At 31.5% G+C, this 25,190-nt stretch overlaps 1 protein-coding gene and 1 pseudogene across 1 annotated transcript; both read right to left on the bottom strand.

Annotated features, from left to right (window-relative positions):
• Positions 1–794: 794 nt before the first annotated feature.
• Positions 795–9,896, bottom strand: LOC113860187 (annotated as a pseudogene).
• A 2,845-nt stretch (positions 9,897–12,741) lies between these two features.
• On the bottom strand, positions 12,742–14,505 carry LOC113860185. Its single transcript, XM_027492863.1, has one exon. The coding sequence runs from the start codon at positions 14,338–14,340 to the stop codon at positions 12,916–12,918; it is 1,425 nt and encodes a 474-aa protein (XP_027348664.1). The 5' UTR covers positions 14,341–14,505; the 3' UTR covers positions 12,742–12,915.
• Positions 14,506–25,190: the final 10,685 nt, after the last annotated feature.

Here is a 25,190-nt window from a genome sequence, read left to right as displayed (position 1 = left end):
AATAAAAATAAAGTAATAACAATTTGATGTCAATAATTTATTAAATTTTACTATAGTCTTGAGGATGAATTAATGGAACCTATTAAAATTGCTCTACATTATTTAAAAAAAAATAAAAGAAACTATTGAAAATTTTTTGCTCTCGTTCTCAATTTTTTTTTGTTTCTCATTTAGTTTAATTTAGATCACGTACTTAGATGTGGTACTGAAAAGTTTTACATACACATTAATTTTTCTTTATTTTTATTCTAATATTGTGTTTACATAATGTCTGATAGAAAATAGAGCAATGAAAATTCTTGTCTATACAAGAATTTGTGGCCAAAAAAAATTAACACAAGCATGGTAAACAATATCTACATTAAATAACTATTCGTGAAAAACGGACAAATTTACTTCAACATGTGTATATGTATTTTTTAATTAATGCCAATAAATTAAATTCAAAATTGAAAAAAAAAAATTAGTAGGTGCGAGAAACATCATTATGGTATAACGGTTGCACAACTATGAAATTACACAGATGTATGCTAGCCATCAATCATATAAGAGGCTACCAATTTTCCTGAGCATATACATATATATGTTTCTTTCGATACCAATGAGTTAAAATTGATGAAATGGTGGTGCCCATTTTCTACTGCATCTTTCATGAACACAACGTATGAAGTAAGAAGCCAAGAATTTGTTAAATAGACAGAACCCCAGCATCACATTGTAGAAATTTATTCAAATCATTTGAATTTCAACATTTCACAAATTTTACAGAAATAAATAGTTCAGCGTTCGGCCTGTGCTTTCTAAAATCCTATAAGTATTAATGTTAAAAAAGAAATACAATACATCATTAGAAAATATAAGTAAAACTCAGCACCATAACATTTTGTTGTCCACTGCAACGTTACCACTTTCTGCCATTTTGGTTTCCCTATAATCCAATGTCCATTTCTCAAACGAACAGTCAACAAAGTCGTAGTAACCACCATGAACGGAGAGTTCCCCATTTGCCACCTTTTCTTCTATGCATGGATAATTAAGTAAATTCAACAAGGAATGATTTACGGATTCCTGCGCAAAAATCACCTTGATGGTAAAAACTTCAAAGTATTCAATGAAATAAGCTTTTTACATTTGTGAAATTCCCACTAGTTGGATCATATCAGTTAATAAGAAACAGAAACATTATAGTAATACTCTATTCAGACTTAAGAATCAGGACTATCAAAAAGCTGAATAGAGGAGGGCTTGTTTAAAATAAATTATGACACCCCAAGGTGCACTAATCATGCCAAGTTGGCCAATTTCCATTAAATTCAAAAAAATTATGAAGAATCCTGTTCTGAAGAAAAAGTGAAAAACAAGTAAAAGCAAAATAATACATCAAAAAGTTATTACATTAATATAGACACCAAAATCAAGTCATGAGAAACTGCAGATAACGCTTCATTATTCCTATGATCCTATCTATGTACTCACAGGATGTCCAACTCACACACCCTCCCATCCACAAGCTGTGAAACATCAAAACCATCTAGGCTTATTTCAGGATAATCCATATTATTCAATATTTTGAAATTTCACCAACATTAGATTATAAAATTAAATCTGAATCGAAAAATTATCACCTTCTCACAATGCCTGCACTGCTGATCAAAGCCGAGGTCAGAAGCAGCTGCCTCAGTTTTTATTCTGGCATTCTTCCCAACAATAATCCAACTTTTTATAAAGCTACGACAGAAACAAATAATTCAACAAGTGAGAAAAGTATAATATATTTTACCAAATAAAACAAGGACAACCGGCAGCTAGAAATAAGCTATTCAACCTTGCAGTGGCATCATCTTGCATACTCATAAGGGTACGTATTCCTCCACAGCAGCTGTGGCCAATGACCAAGATGTGCTCCACCTGAAAAAAAATTATTGTTTATGCTCTAAAGAAAGCATAAATCTCCAGTTTTCTGACCAGGTATTTAGAAATCTATAACAATCCTTGATACTATTCAGTTAAGATATTATTTAGGATTTCTAATTTGAGGTCATTTTGTATTTATGGATTTCATCTTAATTTAGGGTTAGTTAATTATCTTTTGTCTTTGATTAGATTCTGTTAGGTCGGGGCCTTACTAGTTTTGGGCCCTATTATGTTTTGGCTTTGTGAGGCTATATTATGTTTTAGTTTTTGTGATTGCCTGGTGTTACTGTTGTTCAAGCTTAAAGGAACAACTTTACCACACAGTCATAAAACAAGCAATGCTTTATATCACTGAATGATGAGCAATAAAGTGCCAACAAAAGCATAAGTATTAGAAATGAGAATGATGTAAAAGATGAGTGAACATACAAGCATACATAAGATCAAGAATCATTGTATTATAGAGAACATAGGCGAGTAAGAGTAGCACCGATTGAGGACAAGATGGGAAAATTACATATAAGATGGTCTAGCCATACAAGAAGATGACTAATAGAAGCCCCGATAAGAATAGATAAGTAGATGGCAATAGTTAGAGATAGAAGACCAAGAAAAACACTAAACGAAACCATTAAAATGAAATAAGATCTAAATGGCCTCTCCAATGACCTAGTTTTTGACAGAACACAGTGGCATCATGTGATATATGGTAAGTGGGAAAAGACTGGTATTGCAACTGTTGTTGCTATGCATATACGGCCATAAAGAAAATATAGATAAGCAAATAAGTAAACAGATGATAGGCAAATAAATATAAGCATTAAAAGTGTTTCAAAATGTAAGGAAAAATGCTTACTTCAAGAGTGTTTACAGCAAATTCTAGAGCAGCATTTGTTTCTGAAGGTCCACTCTGTGACAGAAAAGGAATACAATTCAAGTCTCAACACAACATAGTCGTGGCACACAAGACTCCTATTTTAGTTTTTGTTATTTTTATCATTGTTTTTACTGATCTTTCTAAAATAAGGTGACATGTCCATATCAATACAGGAATATGCTTTTCTGTTATTTGATTCCTTCTTATGCCTTCCTAGGTTTCAGGCCATTCTTTCTCTTTTGTACAGCATATAAATATGTAATCATTGACAATTGAATACACACAGAAATTTATACCATTTTGTCTTTGTCAAATATTTCAGCTTTTTTTCTGTTATGGTATCATGAGCCTTTAGGCTGCCATGGCAGACACGCATACAGCATCTTCTGATACGGAGGAAGAATCTCCTCCTCCTCCTCCATTTGTTGATCCAAGCCAAAATCCCTCCAGCCCTTTTTATATCCATCCCAATGAGAGCCCTTCTGCTGTCATTGTTTCCCCTCCTCTCACAGATCCAACTACCAGTCATGGTCTCGTTCTATACGCATGGCTCTTATCCCCAAGAACAAAATGGGATTTCTTACTAATCCCTACTCCTGCATCCACAGACGCCCTTTACCCTTCGTGGGAATGCTGTAACACCCTTCTTATGTCATGGCTTCTCAACTCTCTTTCCCCCTCTATTGCTCAGAGTGTTATCTTCTTTGAGAAAGCCATTGACATCTGGACTGATCTCCGAGAGCGTTTTACTCAAGGTGACCTCCTGCGCGTTGCTGAGCTTCAGGAGGAGATTTACTCTCTTAAACAGGATTCCTTATCTGTTACTGATTACTACACTCATCTCAAGACTCTTTGGGAGGAGCTTGACAATTTCCATCCTTTGATCCCCTGCACTTGCTCTGCCAAGCAATACCACCAACAGGACTTTGTCATACGATTTCTGAAAGGGCTCGATGAAAGGTTTGCCATGGTATGATCCCAGATTCTGCTCCTGGACCCGTTACCTTCTGCCCCTCGTGTTTTCTCCATGGTCATTCAACATGAAAGACAACACTCTGCTCCATCCTCCTCTTCAGTCGACAACAATCCCTTTGTTAATGCTGCTGGTTCAAAGCGCAGGTCTTCACAGCAAGGGGGGGCAAACCACAACGCAAATGTGACCATTGTGGACGCCTCGGCCACACTGTCGATTCCTGGTTTCAACGCCCCGGCGCTCAGCCTACAAAATGTGGCCATTGCGATCGCCTTGGACACACGGAAGACGTTTGCTATGTCAAGTTTGGCTATCCTCCAGGTCATCATCTATACCCAGGACGGCCTCGTCTTCCCAACAAACCCGCCTCTGGTGGCGGTCCTTCTGGTGGTAGCGCAGCCAACAGCACCGTTGCCACCCATGGAGCAGGAGCTGAAACTAGAACCCTAACTCATAGTAAAGCAAATAAGCACAACTCACAACATGGAAATGGGCTCAACACCACACAGGCCCAACTCCAGCATTTGATGACTTTGCTTCAACATACTACTGGATCTGGTGGTACAAGTCCGGATGAGACACCCATTAGGGCCAATCTTTCACACACCAGCTCAAGTTCTTCTTCTAAGCCCTCTTTTGATTGTTCCTTTATTTTTCCTGTTTGCACCACCCACACACTCAACACACTTACTTCACACACCACCTCCTGGATATTGGACTCCGGAGCCACTGATCATATCACGTCCTCTATGCACTATTTTCACACATATTCTAAAATAAAACCTGTTAGGATTAACTACCCAATGGGTCTGTTGTCAAAGCCCACATTTCTGGCACTGTTTATCTCTCCCCTAATTTTGCTATTCATGATATTTTATATGTCCCTGGTTTTAGCTTTAATCTTTTATCTGTTTCTAAGTTAGTCTCAACACTTTCTTGTCAAATTCTTATCTCAAAATCTTCTTATCTCATACAGGATGCGAACACGTTAAGGATGATTGGTTCGGCTAGATTGAAGGAAGGTCTCTTTCACTTGGTAATTGGAAATGATAGGTCATCATCTACAAATACCGTTGCTACCAATTGTAATTCCAAACTTTGGCATTTTAGACTAGGACATTTCTCTGGAAGCCGTCTCAATGTGTTACATCAACAACAACCTTTTATTCCAAAAAGTTCTAATGAAATGTGTGATGTTTGTCATTTAGCAAAGCAAAGAAAATTACCTTATTCTCTTAGCACAAGCAAAAGCACTAAAATATTTGAATTAATTCACATGGATATTTGTGGACCATTTCCTAAAAGCATTATTCATGGCCACAAATATTTCTTAACTATAGTTGATGATTATAGTCGATATACTTGGGTCGTTTTGTTAAAATCTAAAGGAGAGGTTAAACTCCATATACAAAATTTCATTATTTTAGTAGAAAATCAATTTGAAACAAAGGTCAAGTGTCTTCGTTCAGACAATGGCCCTGAATTTTTCTCAAAGGATTTTTTCTCCTCAAAAGGGATGATTCATCAAACTAGTTGTGTTTATACACCCCAACAAAACGGAAGAGTTGAACGCAAGCACCAACATATTTTAAACGTTGCTAGAGCCCTCATGATTCAATCCAAATTACCAACAAATTTTTGGTGCTATGCCATTAAATATGCAATTTTTCTCATTAATCGGATTTCCTCACTGATTATTTTCAATAAAACCCCTTTTGAACTCTTGTACAAACAACAACCAGATTTTTTCACACTAAAAGTTTTTGGTTGTTTATGCTTTGCTTCCACAAACATCACACATCACAAATTTGATGCTAGATCCCGAAAAGGAGTTTTCTTGGGTTTTCCCAATGGCACAAAAGGTTATATTGTTTTAGATGTTACTACAAAAGAGATTTTTACTTCCAGGAATATTTTGTTCCATGAAACTATTTTTCCCTTTCACACCACATCTAATACACAAGATGAAGAATCTTGCAAATTTTCACCCACCACCCATGATTTACTTGATACACCACCCTCACATATGTCTTCACCAACACCCAATGACATCATTTCTCCTTCTTCACCTTTACCTAATTCACCGCACAGCCCCACCTCTGTTTTTCTTTTTAGTGAACCCTCCTCTACGACACCCATATCATCCTCTTCACCAGCCACATCCATCAACCAACCTCCCCCTCGCCGATCTAATCGCACTGTTCATACACCGCCCTATCTTTCTGATTATCAGTATAACCTTCCTTCAATCAAGTCCGCTTAATTCTCCTCAACTTGCTCGTATCCCATCCAAGCTTGTGTCTCTTACAAACGCATCTCCCCTTCTCATAAACACTTCCTAATGGCACTCTCATCTGAACAAGAACCACCAAGTTTCCTTGAAGCTATTAAGCATCAGTGTTGGCGCAATGCTATGAACAGTGAGATTGAAGCTTTGCGACTGAATCACACCTGGGATATCGTCGAAACGCCTCCTCATGTGCATCCCATTGGCTGCAAATGGGTATACAAAATCAAACGGCTTCCTGATGGCAGTGTTGAGCGCTATAAAGATCGTCTTGTGGCAAAAAGGTACTCTCAGATCGAAGGTATAGACTACTTCGAGACTTTCTCTCCAGTAGTCAAGATGACGACAATCTATACAGTTCTTGCTTTTGTATCCATCAATCAATGGCATATTCAGCAATTAGATGTTAGCAATGCATTCTTACATGGCGATCTTTCCGAAGACGTCTACATGACAATTCCTCCCAGGTTAAATGGCTACAGTTCTTCCCAGAGCTGTAAACTACGCAAATCCTTATACGGGTTAAAGCAAGCTAGTCGCAAATGGTATGAGAAGCTCTCTCACTTGTTAATTTCCTGTGGTTACAAACATGCTCATTCTGATCATAGCTTATTTATCAAAGCCAATGGATCTGATATCACTACTTTAGCAAGATAGACAAAATCAAAGGCATTCTTCATTCTAATTTTCATGTTAAAGACTTAGGTCCTCTCAAATATTTTTTGGGTATTGAGGTTGCACACTCGACTCAAGGCATCTCTCTGTGTCAGTGAAAATACTGCCTAGACCTTCTCAAGGATACTGGCATGCTTGGTTGCAAACCAGCTTCCACTCCAATGGACAGTTCCTTGCGTCTCCATGCTGATTCCTCTGGTTTTCTTGCTGATCCTCTATCTTATAGACACCTTGTTGGTAAGCTTGTTTATCTCACAAGCACATGACCAGACATAGCATTTGTGACACAACAACTCAGTCAATTTATGTCACAACCCACCAAAGCTCATCAAGCAGTAGCTATGAGAGTACTTCGTTACCTCAAAGGGTGTCCTGGGAAAGGTCTTTTCTTCCCTCGTACTTGTCCCAAACAGGTCATTGGTTTTAGTGATGCCGATTGGGCAACATGCATTGATTCAAGACGATCAATTACAGGATATTGCTTCTTCGTCGGTCACTCTCTCGTATCTTGGACAACCAAGAAGCAAACCACAGTCTCGCGATCCTCTTCTGAGGCTGAATACAGAGCCCTTGCATCTGCCACTTGTGAGCTCCAATGGCTCATTTATCTTATGAGGGATCTACACATTCCTCCATCTCAACAATCCATTCTATTCTGTGACAACAAGCTCTTCATATCGCTGCTAACCCAATATTTCATGAACGCACAAAACATTTGGATATTGACTGTCACTTGGTACGTGAAAAGGCTCAGGATGGTCTAATGCTTCTTCGATCTGTCCTGCCTCCAATCAGTTGGCAGACATCTTTACCAAGCCGCTATCTCCTATACTCTTTCACACCAACCTTTCCAAGCTGCAGCTACTAGATGTCTTTGTACCTCCAGCTTATGGGGGGCTAACAGAAAAGGAATACAATTCAAGTCTCAACACAACATAGCCGTGGCACACAAGACTCTTATTTTAGTTTTTGTTATTTTTATCATTGTTTTTACTGATCTTTCTAGAATAAGGTGACATGTCCATATCAGTACAGGAATATGCTTTTCTGTTATTTGATTCCTTCTTATACCTTCCTAGGTTTCAGGCCATTCTTTCTCTTTTGTACAGCATATAAATATGTAATCATTGACAATTGAATACACACAGAAATTTATACCATTTTGTCTCTGTCAAATATTTCAACTTTTTTCTGTTACTCTGTATCATGAAAATGAATTAGAAGGGGCAAGCACTGAATCTCTCACATTCATACTTTAGCAACAATGCCAAATTGTCAGAGGTGGAAAACTAAATATATTACTTGTAGTGTGACACGTACCTCAAAAGAAGGAACCAAATTGGCAACATTGCGAATCATGAATGCTTCTCCTGGCTGAAATCCCAAAATATAAGAGGGGCAAACCCTTGAATCTGCACAAGCAATAACTATGAACTGTTCTTTGAACTGTGTGTTAGTCAGGAATACAATTCTATGCTAATGCTTTAGAAGACAAATTGAAGGAATGTAATAAAAGGAATTAAAAATTCATAAATGAATGAATAACCAAAGTGGAACAATTACCTTTGGTGCTTGACCCTGGCAAGCTTTTGGAATTGTTCTATGCTTTCCCTAGAAGAAAACAGAACCAAGACAAAATGAGTTTCTTCCATTTCAAGGTATCAGAAAAGAACATTTTTGAACAGGCTGAAACTTACTTGAACTTATTCTTCTTAAAACTTAAAAACCTGTCCTTCAAATCATTAAATATATCACACTCATTTTCAGCATCAGTTACAATCTCTAGCTTAGTCTTGTTAAGTTGCTGCTTAAATCTTGGATTCCCCATATTTAAAGTGAACCTTTCACTACTCCTGCAAAGTGCAAACATTAGAGTAATGTACATTTAGGAAATATAGACACTTCAAAACAATACAAATACAAATGAAAAATAAAATAATAAATTAAATAAATGGTTGTATTTATTAATTAGTGCTAACCTTTAGACACTGATTCTCTCCTTAAATTAAAGGATAAAGACTTGTGCTTTTATGCTAAATTTAGACGAATTTATATCTTGTACAGTTGTACTACAGCTGTCATGTACTATAATTTCTAAATTTGTTGTACCCTGTATTCATGTTGAATCATATCCATGTCCTTTGACATATTCATGCTTTGTAGTTAAACATGGAGTTTCCGAAGAAGGAGGGTGCAATGGATTTCACTACAGCAGAACAATTCAGCTAATTGTTCTCCCTTATGAAGGCTAGCTACAAATTCTGAATGTGGCCATATTTTAAAATTACGACGCATAAAGATTACAAAAAATAAAAGCATAGCTGTACATACTAACTACACAAAATATTAGTCTCAATTACAAAATAGGGATTAAAATTTGGGTTATCAAATAAGAAAAGATGATCAAGCATGAAGAATTGCAACCCATATCAGCTCAGCTAGAGATCAAAACACATGATTTCCAATTGAGTTATTGCAATCAAGCAAAATATAAGAGAAATCCAAACTTCATAACATATTCATTTTTTATTTTGTTTTTGGTGGATGGGAAGTGTAAATCAAGATTTACAAATGAAAGTAGATTTAACAAGTCCTCCACTAATTATTTTCCTTCCTAATTAAAGAATAACGTTTTTAGACAATTACCCCAATCCTCTACCCACCAATTAAGAAACAGATAAATACTAGTTAGGACTGCTCATTCGAAATAAAAATTTACACTTGACAAGCCAAGTAAGCGAATCCAGCATTAGTGAATAAGAAAAGCAAAGAAATTCGGTCACTCACCTTAAATCAGTCAACAATTTCACATAGTTATGCTTTATTTTCCCTGTTAACAGGGTACGACCAAAGATCTGCCACAGAAGTGTTACGTTCAGATAATACTAACCAAATTTCATCTCAAGAGAAAGGAGAAGAGATAATAATAGAATACCCTTGATGCCCTCCGTGCAGTATCTCCACTGGTGGAAGGTGAAAGTAGAGACTTGGAAGTAAAGGGGTCTACTGAAAACCTGATTGGCGCAGAAAGTGTCATTATAGAGCTCAAACTCAAATGGGTTTTGCTAGAAATTGAATGAAACAGCCATGGTTGGGTGACTAGGTGCAGTTTTTAAGAGGTAACAAAGTTAGTTAGAAGTTAGATCATAAAAGACAAGAGTCTCCGACAAACTCGGAGAAACAAAAGTTTTAAATCTCAAAAATTATATTTTCTTAATATAATATTCTTTTGCCCCTAATCCAGTGCCACCACCACCTCGCCGTGATTCCACGATGGTCGAATCTTCATATTTTGATACCATTTTTCTTTTGCCTTCTGTGGATTGTGGGGCTTTTAAAGCATAAAATAGTTTCGCATTAGAATAAATTATTGAGAACATAAATATTACTTTAAAAAAAATTATTAACAACGGGGCAAAACGCCCACTTTTTTAAATATTTAGTGTGTTAATTGTAATTGTATGTCATCTTAAATATATCCACTGTTAAATTTGAATATGTAAGTTGTTAGATTCAAAGGTTCTTAACATATTTTTACTAATTTTTGAAAAGTGAATTAGTAAGTTATAGCTTTAAAAATATTTTTTTTTCATTATAAAAAACACATTATTTTAAAGAAATATATTAACACACTACACATTTAGAAATGTACTATCAAATTTGAAGTTATAACTATTAATATATTTTAGAAAAAACACTAAATTATTAAGAATCCTAAAATTTAGTTGTATAATCGTTAGTTCTTAATAAGTTTTTATTCAGAAGTTTCCATCTTTTGTAGCAAGTTCTAATTTCTAAATTATAATTGATTGGTCCTCTGTTCTAATTTCTATGTCACAAGAATTTGCCTACTTTTGGGCATCGGATTGATTAGTTAGATTCAAGTATATTTGGAAAATAATCATATTAGAAAACAAAAATAAGATTGATCAAACATAAATTGATAAAAAAAATTGTTTATTCAAAATAAGATTGATCAAACATAAAATTAATTGAGTCGAGTTTAATTAAATTTTCCTAATTTCGTTTAACATTTAATTAGTTAATACATATATTGTTGTTGTTTAACATGACCAATTGTTTTTATGCTAACAGTTTAATTTGACCAATTATGTGGACAAGAATATTTAATTCCAATAGAAATAAGAGGGCAATAATTTGTTCTCACAGAACTAAAACATATTTTTCCTTTAGCCTGGAATGAAATTGATTCTAAATGTGACTTCTTAAAATTTTCTAAACATATAATAAATACAATTAAAAAAATCTACTTTACAAACAAAATAATTTAAAACCCAATATCTTTTTTGGAGGTTCATAAGACCCGTTAAATTACAGAACGATAATTTATAAATTATTTTCAAATTTTAATTTCTTAAAGAGTATATTTTATATATTTCCAGATAATAAGATGGAGGTGTAGAAACAAAATAAAAAATAAAATCGTCCTTTCTACAGAAGAAGATTGTACTCAAAGGCCCATTCATTCAAACTGTCCATTTTTTGTCTTTTTTTCCAGAAAAAAAAAATACAAAAATTTCAAACTCTCTTAACAACCAAATGCTCTACTGGGATTGGGATTGGGAGTGTAGGTAAGAAGCCAGTCACTTTCCTGGGAACACAATTATTCTATTTTTAACAATCGAGTAGGAGGAGACAAAGAAAGTTGCTGTCTTCAGATCGGCAATCAGATTTAAATGGAAAGTATAGTGAGTTATGCCATTTGGTATTCATACATCTCCTACAAGCAGTATTTTAATGTCTATTGCAAAAGTTATTTTATATTCAATCAATGGCGACTTGGTTAGCGCCGTAAATTCAATGGCAATTTGCAACAAATATGATGTCCAACTACAAGTACACACCATTAACCAAGTTAATTACAGCTAAGTATCTTCAGAAATCTGTGGTTAGAAAGTTTAATCACCTGTTTAATGCTGTCAACAAATGCTCTTGGATCAAAGACAACCATTACTTAGGTAACCAAAACAATCATGAAGCATTACATTACGACTTATTTCTAGGAAGAAAAACAACTTTGTTTTTGCAAGAGAAGTCACATTCAGATTTCCAAACTACCTTCTTGGCAAAACAAAGCAAATGACTAAAATTTGTAAGATCATATACAGAATAAATTAAAGAGCCAAACTAATTGCTGGTATTTTTATGATATATAAGCATTCAGCATACTGAAAGGTATATAATTTGAAAGGTAAAAATACAAATACCTACAATTTGAAAAGGCAAGATACGCTAGTGGAAACTCAACAATTACAGGTAAACACAAATACCATATTGTACTCAAGCAAATACCAGTTAGTTAGAACTTTGAAAATGCAGAGGCAGGTGGAAAATCCATACAAAAGCATGTTTCTTCTTTAAATCATCATAAGTGATGAAACTTGAGTAGTTGGTTAACAAGTGCCAAAGACCTAAAGGAATCACCACAACCCAGAAATTGCCTTTCGAAAAAACATTTGATGATTTTTTGAGCCTGGATCAAACAGACTATAATAAGAATGTGATGAAAGGGAACGAATACTACACATATGCAATGTGACCTAACACATGTTGACTTCAACTTAAACTCCAGTATTTGAACACGTTAAACTACAAGATGCAACTGACAAATGGTAACATATTCGTCTGAAAACAATTTTCCTTACAAAACTAGAAAGCAAAGCCACACAAAGCCCCAGAAGAAAACAACAGCACTAAAACCAAAACAAACAAAATTTCAACAATAAAACACTAGCATACGTTAAAAAATGTTTAATAAACAAGATAATCACCAAAAAACTGGTTAGGGCACCAACAGATAATACCTATGCTTATGTATCTGGATTGTCATGCATACTGTCTGGAGTTAAGGACAAAGTAAAAGTCCAAAGTAAGCTCTCTCATGCTTCATTAGTGAGCGTGTGTGAGTTGATTAAAACATATCAGCAATATATATCTATGTACATATATTCTTCCTCAATCGTACAATGACAATCTATGCAAAATGAAGTAATTTTCCTCATATAGTCCAAAATTACAGTATATTGCCGCAAATTATTATTATAATTTAACAATGACAAGAATTCACAATAGCTCACCGTCCTTTTTGTGCGACAAGTACAAGCAGTCAAGCATACAAGTAACCGCATCTAAATTCTACAGCAACCAGTAAAAAAGGCATTTACAAGACTAATGACCCTTAACCTTATCGTCTCCCACAACATTGAGAATGGGTAAGCTACTAAGAAACTCATCAAGACCCTCAAAAAACCCAATCCCTTCAATATTATCCTCAGCATTTCCAGTGGCATTCCCTTCACGATCACGCGCTATGCGAGAAGGCTCTTCCACCTCATTACTAAACTCCACATTCAAATCCAACTTCCCCAAGTTTCCAGCACCCCTTCTCCTAGAACTACCCAATGCAGCTTTCTTACTAGACTCTGCCCTTGGAACAGATGGAACAGCAGAGCCAGTATTTGCAGCAGCATCAACAGCCTCACTAGGACCTCCATTCTCGTGCCCGGCACGAGCACCCCTGCTAGGTCTCTCCACAGGTTCCCTTCTAACATCACCAGAAATTTTCTTCCTATACGTCCTAGTCCTCTTCCTCCCCCTCCCCCTCCCACTACCACTCCTCCAATCCCCATCACCAGAATCATCATCACTAGGGTCAGAAAGCTGAATAAATGCTGCCGCAGCCTCGTCATCGTAGTAATCCCAATTCCTCTGAGGTTTCCTATCAGACGATCCTTTCAAGGGGCAAGGAAACAAAGGTGAAAATGGGTTCCAATTGGTGGAAAACCCATTCACATCTTTTGAATTTTCAGAAAACCCTAAGGGGACAAAGCCCCAACTGCAATAGGATCCATCTTTACCGGTCAACGCTGGTGGCGACCGTATCACCACCGCATGGAAACCCCTACGGCAGCTCTGGCATCGCAGGGTACACTCTTCGTACCCCTTCGGATACTCGTAGAGAACGTAACAGTAAGGGCAAGAGGTCCAGAAGCTCGTGTCGCCCTCCGTTTCCACACTCGCCGTTCGAGTTTGCCGAGTTGACTCGGTGGACTCGGGAGCAGACCGGTCCTCAGCCGCGCCGTCCCGCGATCTAGGGTTTCTCCTCGGCGTGGACTGGGACTGCGGATGAGGATGCTGCTGTGGCTGCGGAGGAGGCTGGGGCGCCGGGGTCGGCGTAGTGAGCAATCGGAGGTCGCTGTCGTACAAGGCCTTTTTGGCAGGGTTAGAGAGGATGGACCAAGCGTCGTGAACTAGGGAGAAAGCGTGACTGGCGAAAGCGAAGGGGTTCCGGTGAGGTTCAAGGAGAAGGGCGAGGCGGCGGTACTGGGCGGCGATGTGGTCGATGTTGGTCGTGTAGCGGAGAATTTGGAGGATCCCGTACCAGTCGCGGTGGTGGTCGTTGATCCGCGACTCGCCGGCGAGGAGTGTGTCGATCACCGTCAGGAGGAGTTCCGACGCTTCAAAAGTCGGGTCGGACTCGCGGGCGCGGATCGCAAAGGAGCGAGCCCCGTGCAGGTCGCGCGCGCTTAGTAGTTTGTTGGCCGTGTAGAGCCACCGCTCCGCTTCGGCTCTGTTTCCGCCGCCACCGTCCATGGTTATTCCTTCGCTGCAAAATGGACGAGAAAGGACACGGTGCGGGGGATTTTGACGTTAAAATGGAGCTGGAAACGAGGGTAATTTGGTCATTGAGACTGACCAGGTTAGTGTCTGGATTTGAGATTGCCCGAAGAGGAGGCTTATGCTCTTACTTGAGTCTGCCAGGCCAATGTTTAAATTTAAGACTTTCTTTTTTTTATAATATTTTTTCTTACTTTTAAACAATAAAATTACAGTGATAAATTTACTTTAACATTTTTATTCACAGTCTGGCTTCTCTCTTAAACTTGTCTTTTTTATCAAGTCAAAGCCATGGTAGCTTGAGAATTTACTGTCCTTGTTTTCTCTTATGAAATCACAAATGCTGATTATTCCAAAAGTTAATTTCACGAAACAACATTATAAATAAATCTTTAATATTCTCTTGTTAACTCTTCTACTTGTTAAACGAATTAATATTTTAACTTTTTTATAATAAAATAAGTAAAAAGATTTTATAAGAATGACCACGCTCTAATATATTTGCATCGGAGAAGTGCGTTATGTTATTGTTTGACCAAGAAAGAAAGGTACCAGTGTGTCGTTTGTGGTCCGTTGAAAAGTTTGGGACAAACTCCATCCAGCTATATTACTTTAGATTGTGCAACAATTTGGTTGCACCAAAACTAATAAAACTTAATTTGCACTTTTGATTTTTATTTTTATTTTTTTGTTTTTTAAATTTCAATTCCATATATTTAATTTTTAATTATTTAAATTAAATATTTTATTCTAAATTTTTATTTAATAATTAATAAAAATATGAAAATTTATCATTTTTATTTATGCAATTGAAATAAAAATACTAAATAAAATATATAAAGTATAATAAAATTATATATATATATATATATTCTTATCAAATTTTTATAAGATGAAAGATTAATTAATCTAATCATTAAATCAACCTATATCATCTTTATTATCATGTATATCAACTTTTATATAATTTAGACATTTATAGATATATTATTCAAAATTTAATATTTTTTCATATTTAAAAATATATTATTCATTAATATATATTTATAAATTTTTTAATATATTTTTAAATAACGACAATTTATTGATGATATGATTACTTTTAAAATTAATTAACTGTTACACGCTTCTCTTTTGAGACTTGCGCAATAATTATTAAACGTAAAATATATTAATATGACTCAAAATTCGTTAATACTAAAAATTAAATTTGGACATATATATCAGTAAATAACTTTTCATAAAATACGAATCATTAATGAATGTATAAATTAAAATAAAACAAAACAAATCCTTAAGAAATATGTCATGTATGGTACGAAATAAATATTGTATTTTTTGTTGTGTCGACGAATTAATAAATATTTATTCAAAACGTTTTGTTTTTTAGTCCAATTCAAATCCCTTTTTTTTTTTTTATCAAAATATTCAAAGCCTTGAAAGCGAACTTATATAGGCCCAGTTAGGGTCTGCCGTCACATAGCCTAGAAACAGTCTAAAAACTACTAAGCAAACAGAACCAAATTAATGTATCTTTTGGTGAAATCAATATTTTGAGCCTTCTTCTTCCAATAAATTTTTATTTCATTGTCACCACTTCGTGCCTAGTTTTCACTTTTCCTTCCGTAGATAGACCCAAAAAACCAATGCATTTAACTTCCTTTGTATTACGCTCTCCATTTTAAATTGATTGTCGTTTAAATTATTTTTTCAGGAGTTAAAAAAAGTAAAAATAACTTAATAGTTTAAAAGAATAATAATTTAATAAATACAATAATTTTACTAAATTACACTCTTATATCTTGAAATACTTAATCATGTCATCCTGCAATGTTCCATTGAACATTGTATTGATTATTTTAAAATAGATTACACTAAATAGTAATTAACTAACGTTTAAAAGAACTTTATAAAACTTATTTAAACTTCTGTTATTACATAAACACTTCAATTGAAATGGCATGTATTTGATTAATAAAGCTTTTAAAAGTAGTTGATGGTCCTCTTTGACTTATTTCAACAGACGATATAGTACAGCTAATCAAATAAAGGTATTTTAAATAATTTATAAGATGAAATTCTCTATGATATATTTTTATTAAACAAATATTTAATTAAAATTTTTATTTAAAAATTTGTTTATCCCTACATTATCAAAAAAGATATTATGTTGGCTACTTTTCATTTCATATGATCAAATGTGTTCCTGCAAAATTAAGGAAAGAAGATTAGTGTTTAAAACGGCTTAAAAATATTATAAAAAGTGTTTTTTATTTTTAAATATTATAAATTTTCTCAATAAAAGTTGACACTTTTTAGATATTTAAAATCAATTCTTACTATTTTTTTTTCCTTCTTTATTGAACTTAGGTTATTGGAGCTATTATTAGATTTATGTTTTACACCTCCATTCTTCTGCATTCGTGACTTAGAAATTTCAAATTGGAGTTGAGACTCAGTTGATTGCCAAGGATTATATTTGGTCATTATTAGACACTCGCAAAAAAATATATATATTAATAAATAGAATAAATACTTATTTGACAAATTTAGATTTAAGTAAGAGGACCTCTGTATAATAAGATGTGTAAAAAACAAATTCTGACTATATAACTACATATAAATTATTAAAATTTTAAAAAAAAATATTTATATAATTACTTAAAATATCACGGCTTCATATTTCAATTTTAATCATTTAATATTATTTTTAATAATATATGTGATTATAAATAAAGGTTTAAGTAAATAATTTTATAATTAAGGATATTATTGTGTTATGATTGACCAGATGAATGGGTTTGTTTATAATTCTGTACATTTTTATATGTATTTGATGAATACCCTTTATTTTATGGTAATATTTATATATTTTAGTAGTTTATAAAAAATATAATTTTGGTAATAAATTATCAACACAAGAGAGTGTTAATGCTGAATATTTAAATATTTAGCAAGCATAAGAACAAAAATGAATTTTACGGCTTAAAGATTAAAATAATACATTTTAAAAAAATAATTATCCAATTAAAATAAAATTAAAATTTATTCCGTGTCTGAGATTTGTTTTTGTCACGTCAGCTGTGATTTCGTATATCAATCAGATGAAATTATTTTTTTTATTTTAAATTTATTCATTTCGTCTAAAAGAGGGATGAAATATGGTAAATATTGACATCTGTCATGCATTTCGTATATATGAGAAGCGAAACGATGAATAAGTATCAAGATACTAGTAATTCATCTCAATTTAGGATAAAATCATAGGATCTCGATACGTGGTTGAATCTAATTATTTCGTTTATAAATGAGATGAAAAGGATCCCTAATTCATCTATAATTCAGACGAAAAACATTTCATTTCATCTATAATTCAGACAAAAAGCATTTCATTTCTTTTTACCCACTAATCCCTCCCTTGCAGCTACACCCTTTTATCTAGCTAAATGTTACTATATAAAGTGTGAAGTGGGACATTGAAAATCACGGTGAAAGTGCACATTTGAAATCACATTGAAAGTGCAAGGAAACTATACGTTTGAAGATTGGGAAGGTTTTTGAGGTTAGTAATATTTGGAATTTTTTCTAATGTTTATGTTATTAAAAAGTTTTAATTATTTAATTAGAAATAGTTAAAATTTATGAATATTTAATAAATATATTTTTGTGTAGATTGAAATTAAAAAATAACATTTTACATAATTAATAAAAAATTTAAAAGTTTATAGATATTTAATATAAACTTGTTTAATTAAAAAAATAATGTTAGAGTTGTTGTGAATATTTTGTTTTATATATGTGGAATATGTATTAAAAATATTACATTTTATATAATATAAAATAATGTGAAAAATAAAAATATGTTTGTGTTACAAATAATTTATTTACATTATTTATATAAATAAGTATAATTGTAAATAATTATTGATATGTTTTTTTTATAAATGCAGGATGAATGAGATTATTATTATTGTGTATTGGAATAAAAAAATTGTTGTTGGAAACGAAGGTGTGACATTTGAAGGTAAAAAAAAATGATAAAGATAAGAAGAGAGATAATTTATATGAATTTAAAGAAAAAGATTCATGACAAGTTGAATCTTAATAATAATCATGTCATATCTAGAATAATTTCTCGTTTTATGGTTGATTCAAGCGTTAAACAATACAATGCATTGGATATATGTGATGATGAAGACATTGATTGTATGATTAGTGTGTATCAACAACAATATATTACAACTCTTATTGAATTATACGTGGATATTGTATTTGGTGAGAGTTCAAGAGGTGGGTCGAATATGTTGGACTTAAGCTTATCAATGTCACTGCCTAACTCTATGAAAATTGTCAATATAAATGTTACAGAAGGTATAAATTATATTGTTGTAATTTATTTTTAAATTTTTTTTAGTGACAATACATATTGAAAAAGTGTTTGTATTTTGAAGGATGTAGAGATTTATGCAGTTATGAAGATGAAGATGATGAAGTCAATAGTGATGATGAGACAGATGATATTGATGAAGGACATATTCTGTTAGACAGCTCGTCAGATACAAACATTGGTGGTGATTTTGATTCAAACTTAAATTTACAACAAGAAAATGTTGGAGGTAACATTTAAAAAGTATATTGATTAAATTGTTTATTTGTTGTAAATGATGAATATTGTCTGTTTAAATGTAGTTGTAGGTGAAATACCTTTTTGGAATGTAAGTCCACATTACAAATCTATTAATTGGGACCACCTAGACCAAGAAATTGAAGTTGAAGAAATTAGTGAAGATAATTCATGGGTTATTGGAGATGCGTTACATGTGTGTTTGTTATTTGACTCAAAAGATGAAGTTAAAAATGCCTTAAAACAACATGTAATGAGAATACATCAGAATTATTTTATTGTTGAGTCAAAACTAACAAAGTTGCATGTGATATGTTTAAACCATAACAACGGGTGCCCGTGGAGAATAAGAGCATCGTTGCTTAAAAATTAGGTTCTCCTAACCTCCTCCAAATTTCAATTCAAAAATATCTTCACTGAATGTAAATGAAGGAAATGTGAATACGATTCTGCAACAGATGAAGATTGTCACTCATAAATCAAGCTAAAACGACCAGAAATATGCTACCCACAGGACCGTCAACGGAAAAAATGGAGGTTTGCAAGCACAAAAGAGAGAGAAGGGAAGGCCTCCACCGACACGTAACCCAATCAATATGTTTTGTTGCTTACTAAGATGAAATCAGCTATTCATCCTAATCAGAGACGAAATATGTTGATTGGCCCACGTGTCTGGAAGTGAGAAACATTCAAAATTTTTGCCCTTTTTGTCTTATCCTTATACGAATTCAGGCTACATGTGTTCAGATTTGCAGCATTCTATCCCTTTTCTAGGCGATTTCAATAAATAAATAGTAAAAATTTAATTTCGCCCACTTTATATACGAATTCACAGCTGATGTGGTAAAAAAAGACCCAGAGAGGGAATAAGTTTTATTTTTGTTTTAATTTGATAATTATTTTTTAAAAATGTTTTATTTTGATCATTAAGCCGAAATTTACTATCCTTACAATTATCCATATGAATAGTTGTTTTTAAAATGCAAAATTTAAAACAAATAGTATTAACATTATCCATAGGATGCCTGTATAGAGTTTTCAGCATTGGGCGATAAGGTTCACGTACGGGTCAAATATCAATCATAGATTCCATTTGGTGGGGCTTTGCTTCTCAGAATTGTGCCTATGAAAAATCAAAATAGTCGACTCGATCAGAAAAGTTCACGTTTTAAACGGGATTAAATTTCATACATTCATTAAAAATATATAAGTTACATAAAAAATTAAACAAATAAAAATTCAAGTTTTTAAGCTGCTATAATATATATTATATTTGTATAACCAAAATACATAACAACTTGTATAAATACGACGAATAAAAAAATCAATTTAAAAAAATATTAATATTTGCTGCTATTAAATCCAAAATAATTATTTAAATATTTTACGTATTTAAATGTGATAAACAGATTTATCGTTAATATTTTTTATAAAAATTTAAACTTAAAATTTTATTTAAATAATATTTAACTGCTTACTACTAAAACTAACTAATTAAACGTTTTAAAAGCTATGAAATATTTGCTCCATAATTTCACGTTATAACTTTTCCGTATGGGGGTGTATTGTAAGGTGTTACGTCAATGAAAGATACAGCCATGTTGAGCGGACCATTGAAATCATATCTCATAATTGACCCCGATGAATCCAAAATGTTAGGGGACACATATAAATTTGTTGTATTCGAAATATATACTTTTTCAACAAAATTTTATTACTTTTGAATATATTTTTTAATATTATCAATAACAAATATGTTATAGTATTAACATACTACAAGAAAAGATGTGGACAGAAAATGTATATTACGCAATATAAAAATACAAAAAATAAATAAATAATTATAATAAGGTGGAAGAAATTTCATCTATATTAAGAGAACGGAAAACCTCAATCACTGATTAGCATGCAATATAAGGACTCGTCGTCAGAGGAATGTTGTCTATATATTAGGAATATATGGAAGCTAAAAGCAGTTAAGTTCTTTCAGCATTGTCTTCGATCATGATAACAAGCACACCCAACAACCCCAAATTATTATAAAAACTGGAACAATTTTTTTTAACAGATTCTTGTTTGTTAACTGAAATTTATAAAAATATAAATGAAATTTATTAAATAAGGAAAATTTCTCATAATTATTTTAAAGAGTAAAGGAAAGGTTGCTTGAAGCTTCGACAGTGTAATGGGCAAAACAATTGGACAAGTAGGTTTGGACAATTCAGCAGAAAAAGAGGAAGCTTTTCATTGCTTTCTCCCTTTCAAACATGAATTAGATATTGTTATGCGCCATCTTTTATTTTGTCGAATGCTTTTTGACAGATAGATGCTTAAAAATTCACATTTAAAATATTTTTATTTTTTATTTGAAGAAGCCGTTTTAAACTCAAAAAATACTTTCAAATGACACATATACAATATATTTATTTTATTTTAAAGAGATAGACAATATTAAGTTAAATTTAGAAAAATTAATTAACTAGAATCGAAACTGATTGAATTCCATATATATATATATATATATATATATATATATATATATATATATATATATATATTGCATTTAGTTAGGTTGAAGGATAACAAGCTTAAAATTTTTTGACTAAAGTTGAGTTTATGATTCATGAAAAGTCATAAATATTCAACTTTACTTTATTCGATCAATTTCCTGAGTTATTTGCTTTTGTGTTTGTCATTGAATAATTGTATTACAAAAAGATATAATTTATTAATAATTAAATTTTAATTGATTTTTATTATGAGAGATAATAAATAAATAAATTTATACTTTTAAGATAATAAATAAATTTTTTTTTATTTTTTAATTTGGATTTTTTTAGGAAAACAGAATGGAAAGGGTTTCTCTTTTTTTTCCTAACACGTAATATTCAAGCGACTCTTTTGATGGTAGCTAACGGTGGTATAAATTGAAAAAGAGTATTAGCACTTCTTTTGCCACTATTAATGCTTGTTATAATTGAAGAACTTCTAATGCAAGGGATTCACACATATATCCACCATGTGGTTCAAATGAAGGGAGGGGATGAGAGGGCTTTTAATGGAGGAAAGGTGTGGAAAATTTTTTTAATGGAAGGGATAGATACCTTATTTGTTTTACAAGTAAAAGAAAGAATAGAGAAAATTAGGTTAAATAAATGAATATTTTATTATTTAATTAGTTTAAAAATTCTATTTCTCTTCTTTTTTCTTCTTCAAAGTATTAAAATAAACATTAACAAAATTATAAAGCTATGCTCTTTCTTCTTTAATTTTGTCTTCTTTCCTTTCCTCCAACCAAACAATATGTTAAAGAGAGATGTGTTATAAAAATCATGACGAAAAATAATGGAATGTTAATATTGTAAAAATATATTATCAAAAAGACTAAATTATGACAAACACATCAATGCCTCCTCCATCCTTGTCTGTGTCTGTGAGTCCATGCCGCTAATGATTATATATTATTGATTTCCCCGTCAACGTGATATATACAAATATATTTGAGTCAAATACCCAATAATCTCAAAATATGTATTTAAATATCTTTAAGAAAAACCAGTTTAAAAACGACAACTAGCTTGTATATCTTTGTCATGCATGCACGTCACCCCCACTATCAATTAGCCTGGTTTAATGTTATATCAGTTCTTATTTATTAATTCAGGAAAAATTAAATTAAATTAAATTAAGAATTTAATTATTTTATTAAAATTAAAATTATTTATTTATCTTTTATCAATATAATTTTACTTTTAAACTGATTGAATAAAAATACAACAAATAATATTATTTTAAATCTTTAGATAGATAAATAAATAAAGACCAATTTGTTACCTAATTTCGTGTTGATTCAATATTTGAATAAAATATATAAAATTAGACACTGGGCATAGTTAAATTAAAAGAATTAAACTAAAACAAAAGGATGGCTTATAATATATATATTTTTAGATATAATAATATGACCATGTATGCATTAAGTATAAATTTAAGTAAAAAAATATATATATATCTAACATTAATTCACAAAAATTGTCTCTAAAATTTTGTGTAATAATGTATGATATAAAACCAACTTGAAGTGTGACTCAAGATTAAGTAGAAAACATATCGATTATAGATTTTATGGGAAGATACTGAGACTGTTCCGTGGATCTACATCATACTTTGAGAGAGAGATTATTACACTGATACTTTAACTAAAATGGGAGCTTCGTATCAGAAATTCTGCGTGCTGCAGACACCCCCCTACAGAGCTCATCTTTTGCCTCTAGCTAGCTGCTGATCTTGCTGGTTCTTTCCTCAAATTACTCTTTCTTGCTATCCTTTGTTTTCCTTGATGTAACAAAACAATGAATATCTGGCTAAATTTTTAATTGTTACAATTGAAGCAAAATATTTCTACACATTTTGTTCTTAAGCACCTACAAATTGTATTAGGTTTTGGTGCAAGTAAAAAGCTATAAGAGCATTAAAAAGTAATTAAGAATTATTTTTTTGTCAATTTATTTTAAATGTTTTATGATTCTTATTATATGATACTTTATAAATTTTACGAAATATATTATATCTTTTATTTGTTTTAATAAATAGAGTTAATAAAAAATTAAGTTAAATTAAAAAGAATAAATATTAATAGTCAAGTGAAGTTTAAATGTTCAAAATGAAAGTAAAATTATTATATTTTTAAAAAATTAATTAACTTTAACTATTTTTATTAATTTATGTAACTTAATTAAATGTATTTTACAAGAAAGGACTAAATAGAGCATTACATAAAAAAACTTTCTTAAAATTAAAATATGTTTGAATAAATAGTTTGCTTATAACATTGCAAGAAAACTTCTGCGGTTGTTTGTTTAATTGGGCCTTCATAACCTTCCAAAAACCAAGATTTAATTGCAGTTATTGGAACTTATGTTAAGTGCTCACCGTTTAGTTTCAAAACCATATTAATATTAGGTTTTTTTTGTTTTTCTCACTTTGAAGAAGCAAACATTTAAATCTACTGGTTAGTGAAATGATAAATTATAACTTATTAAATTTAAATTAAATGAAAGACTTAAATTAAATGTAAGAATTTTTAAATATATACTAGTATTTTTTTAACAAAAAATAAAATAAGTTTAAAAATAAATACATAATTCGCTTTAATTAAATAAAATATTGAATACACCTTTTGACCTTACTTTTTGACTTTAATAGTATAGGAGAAATTATATTTGTACTTCAGCATATAGTACTTCCGATTCTTTTTATAAAAAACAAAATAAAGTATTATTTTATTCTAATTATAACAAACATATGATCAATTTGAAATATATTATATAATATATTACATTTTTGATTAATTAAATAATATATACTAAAGTTTTTAACGCATTAAATTTTAAAATTATAGATTTAATTTGATAAAATTTTATATTTATGTTGTTTTAAATTGTAATGTATTAAATATGATACTTCTTAAAATTTTCAGCATATTTAATTTTAAGAATTCTAATTTTAAGTTGTAAATATAATTTTATTAACTCTTATATTTATTTTTCTACAATTGTATGAGAATTGTTATATTTAGGATGATTTTTCATGTTTTTGAAACTAGAATATTCCCAAGAAAATAAATATTAAATGTTTGACAATCCACGTGACAACGAAAAAAATCAACTTACAAAAATATTATATGGAAACGCATTTTGTATATAAAAGTAGATATAAGTAAATTAACCATGCTTTAATAGAACTTGAACTTCACATCAACCCAATTTCATTGTCGAAGAGGGTTAACTAATAATTGTTAGTTTTAAACCTTCCTAGGTTTTTTTTAAAAAAAAAACAAGTATTTTAATTAATAATTTGTGTCACTAGCACTACGTTGGTATTACTTTTACAATCTTGTTCATATTTAAAGTATTTATTATGAGTTAAATATATTTTAATTATTATAAAATTTAATTTTTAGTCTAATTAAATTTTATTTATTTTAGTTTTTATAGTATTTTTCTCTTTTGTTAAGGACTAAAAATACATAATTTTTATATTTTGTAAGAACTAAAAGTAAATAAAATATAATTATAAACTCAAATTAAATTTTTTATAATTTTATAAGAACTAAAATTATATTAAACCTAAGTATCATTCTTTACAATTTAATAAAAAATTTAAATTTATCACAAGGTTGAAAATTAATTGAGATTTAGGA

The sequence above is a fragment of the Abrus precatorius genome, unplaced genomic scaffold, assembly GCF_003935025.1.
Source record: "Abrus precatorius isolate BTA unplaced genomic scaffold, Abrus_2018 Scaffold2, whole genome shotgun sequence".
Taxonomy (NCBI): domain Eukaryota; kingdom Viridiplantae; phylum Streptophyta; class Magnoliopsida; order Fabales; family Fabaceae; genus Abrus; species Abrus precatorius.
Note: the sequence above shows the minus strand (reverse complement) of the source record. Positions and strands in the feature narration are given on the sequence as shown.